This window comes from Buteo buteo, chromosome 1, assembly GCF_964188355.1.
Source record: "Buteo buteo chromosome 1, bButBut1.hap1.1, whole genome shotgun sequence".
NCBI lineage: Eukaryota > Metazoa > Chordata > Aves > Accipitriformes > Accipitridae > Buteo > Buteo buteo.
In genome coordinates, this window is record NC_134171.1 from 83,119,800 (window position 1) to 83,127,706 (window position 7,907).

The 7,907-nt window shown below is 44.0% G+C and overlaps 1 protein-coding gene across 1 annotated transcript in view; it reads right to left on the bottom strand.

Moving 5' to 3' along the window:
• Nucleotides 1-7,763, bottom strand: part of WRN (WRN RecQ like helicase) — a 38,483-nt gene extending 30,720 nt beyond the window's left edge. The window contains exons 1-5 of the mRNA XM_075038482.1: nt 7,629-7,763; nt 6,168-6,466; nt 5,403-5,517; nt 3,309-3,424; nt 2,214-2,359 (exon numbers count right to left, since the gene is read on the bottom strand). Of these exons, the coding sequence (XP_074894583.1) occupies nt 2,214-2,359; nt 3,309-3,424; nt 5,403-5,498 (358 nt within the window). The 5' untranslated portion in view covers nt 5,499-5,517; nt 6,168-6,466; nt 7,629-7,763. The remainder of the gene's footprint in view (nt 1-2,213; nt 2,360-3,308; nt 3,425-5,402; nt 5,518-6,167; nt 6,467-7,628) is intronic.
• Between the last annotated feature and the right edge of the window lie 144 nt (nt 7,764-7,907).

Consider the following 7,907-nt stretch of genomic DNA (forward strand, 5'->3'; position numbering starts at 1 on the left):
GGAAGTACACAAATGCTAAGTACTATATTTTGATTTATCCCAAACTGTTGGCACAGCAATCCTGCATCAAAGGGTATTTTCATATTTACAGGACCGAGTAAAAGCACGCAGCTTTCATATCTGGTTTTCTACAGAAGGGAACAGCCACAGACACTTCACACTTGGAACAAAAGCAGCCTTTTTCTCCCCTCTGTGTTTGTCTCCATTTAGAATTCAGAACATCTTATTTAAATACATACCTTCGGGAACCCACAGCTGGATACCCTGAATTAGTCTCAAGTGTAATTCTAGTACCTACAAACAGGCAGTATTGCAGAAACACATAGTACTTAATATCTGGCTTGGTTCTGATTTCAAATTTCACCTTTTCACTACTGTAATACCTATTTATATACTTCAACAATCAGTTTGCATCACTGATTTTATTTTTACACAACCACCTCCACACTTCCGTGGCTATCACTGACACATGATACAAACACTTTTGCAACTCTAGCCACAGTCAGCTGCGTTGTGGACTGTGAAGTTGCAGGTCCAATTCAAAGCATTAGAAAATTACTGTTAAAAAAACCTCAAAACTGTAGCAGCCCCGTGCTGTAAGATGCAGACAGACTACAACACTGCCAAAGCACCTCAGCCATAACACAATATGGAAAATCCTCTGCAGAGGAGATAAATACAGTTGCGCTGAATAAAAGCCTGCAACATATGCAGCTGACTTACTGAACAAGGGATTTTCACCTAAGAATATCATGATGAAAACCTTCAAGGATGGTAACTTCCCAGTAGAGGACTTGTGCTCCATTTCCACCACCTCATTTCTAGAAAAGTGACTGTATGAACTAAAAAGGTCTAAGTTCAGACTATACAGAGGCTAAAATCTGAGAAACAGGCCTCATTTTCTTAGAAGTCCGCAAAAAAATAAAAAAGTAAAAAACAAGATAGCTATCAAGAAACTTCCTGATAAATATATGTAATTTTTGTCCTTTATACAGAGTCCAAGAACTCTCCACTCACTTCCTCCTGCAGAACGAAGCATTATTTTTTTGCAACAAAAAAATGGTAAATCTTATCCAACTGGCTAATTCTGCCAACATCCACATTTCTGTAGATCGAAAGTATTCTGCATAATAAGCAGAAGTTGGCTGCGGTTCCTGCAATAACATTGACATTTCACTCAGTTCAACTTACATCTCCCATTGGCAAGAACAAAAATTTTAGAAAATTATTCAGGAGGAAACACCATCTTCTGCTGCAACACACAGTACCCTACATGCAATCACACTCAGTGTCAACACACAAACATCTTCACTTTTAGAATCAAAATCATTTCAGCTTTTCATGACTCTTCTTCTCTTAGCTTCCTTTCCTCAAATCTTTTTCTTTTGTGCGCTTGTACCTATCTGCCTCCCGGATTGAATAGCCTCCAGCAATTAAATTTTCCACCCCATTTGCTATAAATGACAAAGGATTGAACACCAACATTAAAATTATCGCTATTATACCTCAGCATGCGCACCCCAGGGAAATCAGAGACATCTCACAGGCATAGTTCCAATCTAACATTCAAACCAAAGGTTATAAAATTGCAGCCTCCTTCCCTCATTCCTATTTTCCCCTATCTGGAAGCTTTTATTCACATCCATAATGAATTCAGACTCTGTAGAGCACACCCCCTTCTTTCCCCACAGCTGCATCACACCAGGTATCCAGTATTCTTTCTGAAAACCAATGTCACAGAATGCAGGTATTGGGAACAAACAGCACAACAGCCATCATTTTTGAAGGTTTTTGTTATTGAAGCCAAATTAAAAAGAAACAGCCTGCTAAATTTAGGTTCGTTGTTTATTTTGGCATGAAACAGAAAGCTCATTATCGGAGCAGGGAATTAAATTTTTTAAAACTGAATTAAAATATTCTTTCCCAGAGAGAAAAATAATCCTCAAGAAAGATTCTTTTGCCCTGTTCAGAACCTAAAATGCTGCACACCAGCACACAGGGCAAGACTTGGGCTAAGATCCCCTTGATATACATAGGCAATACTCAAAGACTAAATCCCTTTATTATAGGAGGGAAAGGGGAGAAGGATGGATTTTTACTATCTAACGTAGTGTGAAATACCGGCTATTGCTCAAGGCTTAAGTTCAAACTTAATCACAAGAAACAGAGGTCAACTCATGCCCTAACTAATAAAAAGAGAGGAATTACAGTACCTGACATGGAAGAGATGTGAAACAAATAACACTTCTCCTCAGTTACACATATCTGGATTACAGCTATTTTTGCCATTTTTCCTTTAGTATATGATGGTGGCCATTCAATATCAAATCCAACAGCAGCCCCATTTGATAAACTCTGCCTGAAAAGAAACAGATATTCTTCACATTTAACTGTTCTTCTACCAGTATTTAAAATACCAGGCTTAAGTCTTCTTACATAAAGATGATCAAGAAAGTCACAGCCAGTGCATCTTTCCTTTCACATGTACAGGACACAGAAACCATTTTAAAATCAAGACTATAATGAGGTGAAATTCCTGCTAGTCCCAAAAGCTACAAGAAACCCTTCAAACCTTAGCAGATCTTACTGCATTCAAACAGTAGTGTATAGCAAGCCTCAGGAAATAGCCAGATACAAAAGCTGATGGAATAGTTTATATTCCCTTGAAAGCTTGTTCTTTATCTATGCCACTGCACTGAAAGTTTTGTATACAATTTTCTTCTCCAGTAGCACGAGCTGTACTGTGGAAAAAGGGAGGAAAAATAATTATCTGTTTGGATCACGTACGTACTACCTTTTTTTCAAACATACAGTCCATAGTTATGAATTAACACATACGCTTGATTTCTTACAGCTCATACTTCCCTGTGAAATCACTTAAGTTCAAGGAATTATCCATACTGTGAAAGGCAAAGAACCTGCGTTAGAGCCTTTACTGCTTCTGCTTAAAGGGACCGCAAGGTTCAGCGATGCCGTCTCCCACAAAAAGACCAAACGGGAAACTGTAACTGCATAGCACAATGGAGAAAACACAGTGTAGACGAACCAGGGATCTCCCTCACGGGATAATTCACCATCATGAGAAATAGGTTCAGTTAATGCTTGCAACCAGTAAGACACATTTGCCACATGTAACAAGACAGCCAACACGACCGGATGTTTTCTCTGGCTGAACTGTTGACCTCTGGACACATCAAATGCACAACGAGCCCAGGAAAAGCAGACAGAGAGAAGAGCCAACTCCTTTTCAGAAAGGAAAAAGCACTTGAAAAAGAAAAAAACAAAAACCACAGAGTAAGACCTATTACCTGATATCTTCTGAGATAAGGGAACAGTCACTGGCTTCGTAGCTGTAAACGACAGAGCCGCGGAACTCTAGGAACGGCAGCCCATCTTCCAAAACACTCCGCTGAACAGTAGGGTTCTGTCAAACAACATTTGGAAGAGGCTCGGTTACTGGCCACACCTAACCTTGCCACAGAGATGCATCGGCACTGCAACCACTGCATGCAGCTTTAATGCTGTATCCCAGCAAGGCTGGCACCGGTGGTTACTGAAACCTTGCAGCAGAACTGCGCTCCAGATGCAGGGCTGGTATCACTGTCAACTAAGATTAGGGTGACACCCCCCCCCTTTATAAAAACATTCAGGTTCGTGCCCTGATTTCTTTGCTTAACTCTGAGCACTGGGACCAAAAACGTGCAGGTTGAGTTTTCACCCCAATTTAGTTTAGTTGGATTCTTCCTGCCAAAGAGCTACAGTAGCTTTCCAAGAACAATGTTAGGGAAAACATCCACTTTGAACAGTGTCAAAATCCCCTCAATGTTACTTCAAATGCTGTAGCACTTGCACACCTCAAATATAAGGAAAAAAATATTAAATAATGGACAATAATTTAAGTAATTTTTCAGGTAAAATCCTCTGGCCCATTCTATTTTGGTACAGATGTATGCAATAGCTCAGTTTCCCCATTTCCGCAGTCCCACATTTCAGCCAGCCCACTTCACTTAACCCTGGCAGACATAATACATGAGGAACTTCACAAAAGTCTAAGTAAACTCCATGGATTCCAAACTATGTGCAATACTGAAAAGGACCAATATCCTCCAACTGATGAACAGAAGTTTACAAATTGAAGATTTAAGTCCACAAGGCAAGGTGAAATCTAACACTCAGGTTGGCCTCTCCCCCCGCCCCCCCGCCTTTCAGAAGCATATTTACTAAAAGTTACTGACTCATAAACTTACTTGAATCGCAATACTTCTGGTAACGTTGACCTGCCTGAAAAACCTTGAGATTGATTAAAAACATGCAAGTAAGCTACGATGCCAGTAACAGCAAATATGGTTAAATACCACCGGAAAACACTTAAACAAAACAATCTTGCCAATCAAAAGAGGCCACAATATCCAAAACAGGTTTTAATACAGTTTCAGAAACAATAAGTTGCCTGGAAGGGGGAGATTGTGAAACAAAGATACTGCTGGTTTTATGCTTGCACAACAAAGTATCTCCTCCAGTTAACGAAGGGTGAAAGTTTAATCAAAACCCTTCCTCAAAATGCTTGTTGAGGTGGGGTGCCACAGTACACAGGCTGCACCACAGACAATTAAAGTCATGTTGGTTTTAACTGACATTTAATATCCATGCTACTAATTTTTCACTCCCACTTTATAGAAGGAAAACTGCAGGAAACTCAGTTCAGCTCTTCTCACAATTAGTTTTCTAATTGTTAAACCAGTTTCAGATGTTAAAAGAGGAGGTCCTTCTTAGCGGGAAATTTTATACTGAAACTGCTCATATGTGCAGGAAAAACACAACCATCCAAGGACCCACTGACATTCTTGGAATGCCGGAAACGGACTTAAGCTTGATGATCAATTAATTCTTCTGATACGTCGGAGCTGCAAAATCTTCTAAAATACTGCAGATGTGCAAATGCAGAGAGCTGGAGGGCCTTACCACAACAAACTCCCCTGTCAGGCTAGAGCTTGAGGTCACTGCATTTTAGGCTCTCGAATTACATAGATCAAAAATCCTCAGTCCTTGCTGGTATACAGCCCACAATACTGGGTAAGCAGTGCATCAAAAGCTCCCTTATACTTGGGTGGTTTTGCCACTGAAATTCAAGATTGTCAGGAAGAAATTTCTATAGAGATAATAGCAACAGCCTTTGGTCAATACATGATCTTTTAATTAAAAAAAAAAAAAAAAAGACTTTAACAAGCTAATTCAACCAGTAATAACACAAGAGTACCTAAATTTAATTACAGTTCATACAACTAAACAGTAGTAAGCATTCACAAATATCAGAGGCATAGTTCTAACTAAAAGCATGTGGTCCAATGTTGTTCTATTATGCAGCCTGCAACCAACTAAATTTCCCCCATGGGATGACATACCTTTTTATCACCCAGAACTCCCTCTTGGTTTTGGGTAAGCATCCACTGCGGATATTTATTCTGCAGACCAGTAGCATGCAAATCCATTTCATTCATTTTTTCTGCATTTCTGTTACTTTTACATAAAAAAACAAACAAACAAAGAAATAATAGAGCAGTCAATAGTTTGTATAGACACAAGCTTTTACTATCATCAGGCCAGAACAATGTTAAGGAAGATCACTAGCTTGAACTTAAAATGTTTTGTGCACAAGAATGGACATTTACAGAGCTGCCCATGTTAAACAGCAGAAGAGCTTTAGGCATTATATTCTTGTTCACATGTCAGTACGAAAAACAAGACAAAAGCCAAGAAAAACTCTTAAAGATCTTCTAGGGAAAGAAGTTAAGTCTAGTTTTATGGAGATTAGCGACTCAGAAGAGAAGAGTACACCTAGTGCCATCTCTGGTCAGCACTGCCCTTGTTAATGAGACAAATTAATCTGGTGTTTTAGATAACAGCATAGGAACCAGCCACCTAGCTTAAAAGCAGTCAGCTGCATTTGCTGATAAACAGAAGTCAGGAAAAATTAAAATTCAAAACAAGACCTATCAGATTCACACAAACACTGCCCCAAGGCCTGCATTCCCTGCACAGGACCTCAGGCCTGTGAGCCCACAACCAAGATAAAAAGCATGCAGAATTTCTAGGGCAAACTACAACCAAAGACGACATGTGCTGCTAAACTTTCTTGTGCAGACCAGATGATGGCCAAGGTTACTTACGAATTTGCCAGCCCGGGATTCAAACATCATGACCTCACCAAGCAGAGGCAGCCTATTCCCAGGGCATGAGGAAGCAGGGCGCACTCCCGGGAACGGGAAGGCACTCCACAGAAAAGTTAGAAGACATTTAAATTGGGAAGACACGCTGTCCAAAACAGCATGAGATTTTCAGCCCTGACGACTGGGGTTTCCTTTCAGGGAAGTGGAGCAGGGCTTCCTAGTTGTGATGCAAACGATGACTGGATCGGAGCTGCTCCAGCTTCTTCCTGGATTGCTTCTAGCTTCATTTAGAAATCCTCCTGGAGATGGAGCAAAACAGTTCACAAAGAAGAAATTTCTCATCCTGCTTCTTCCCACTAGTCTCTAGGTGTTCAATACACTTTAACAACAAAATGGGGCCACTACTGTCTTACTAAGAACACAACTTCCAGCTGCACTTCCTCACCAAGAAGAAAGTACAAATCCTAGGCCAATCATGCCATTTCAGTTCTTCAGGACTCAAAAACACCTTTTGATTTTTTAATAGATTATCTAGTCCAGACAGAATTTTTCCCTTGGTTACCTGTCCACTTCTGGAGCAGCACAACCAACCTCAGCCGCCTCAGAGACAACTTTAAAAAATATTTTAATACTAAAACTGACACAGAAGAGCCACAAGATGCCTCAACTAGAGCCACTCTGTTCCTGGGAGCTGCAAGCGCTGGAAATGAGAAAAAGCAGCAGAGAAGCTAGAAACAAACAAAGAACGGACACCCTGCAGCACCCACATCACCAGCTGCCACCCTCGCAGCTCTGGCAAGGCATTTTCCAAACACCAGCTAAAAGTCCAAGAGCACCCTTTGGTAACTACACCACACGAGCAAGCGCTGCTCGCTGCGGCATCACCCACCTTTCCAGCATTGAGCCAAGCACCTGAAGATGTGCGTGCCGAGCCTCGCACGGCCAGCTGCCGACCAACAACGATGAGACGTGCTCCAAGCTAGCACGGATCCCCGGGGGAACCACCGGCAGCGGAGCCACAGCAAAGTTTTCACACAGGGGCCAAAACTTCGTGTTTTTTCAGAGAAAAAAATGCAGCCTCACCGCCCCTCACCTCTGGAAGGGCACGAAGGGAGCACCCCAAACCCACCCGAGCAGCAGGAACCCCCTTGACGGGGGGGGGAGGAAGCTTCATCCCGGGAGGCCACCCCGCCTGCACCCCCCCGTCTCCCGGTACCGCAAAGCGGGAAGGCCGCGGCGAGAACCCTTCCCGGTCCCCAGCCACCGGGGTCGGGGTCCCAAAGGCCCGGCGGTGCCCGCAGCAGGCCTGGGCGGCGGCGGGCTCGAAGGCGGCCCCGTTCCACCTCCCGCCGTCGCACCGGCCACCTCCCGGGCCCCACCGTGGCGGCGGAGACACCTCAGCCCCCCCCCCTCCCCCCGGCTCAGCCCTCACGGACGCCCACCGCTCCCCCAGCTCCTCACCAGCGGCGGCGCACGCATTCAGCGTCACGGCGCCTCGCGTCGCGCCGTCAAGACGTCACGACGGCGGCGGCCACCTCCCCCCGCCGCGGAGCCGGCCGTCTACCCCCGACGGCGGCAGCGGCGGCGGCGGCGGCGGGAGGTTACCCGAGGTGACGCGCATGCGCGGTAGAGGAGGCGGCCCGGCGACCGCGGGGCATTGTGGGCAATGTAGTCCCGGCGCCGGGCGGGCCGCGCACCCTCCGGCGAGCCGACGGCGCTCACCGCGCCGCCCGCCGCTAC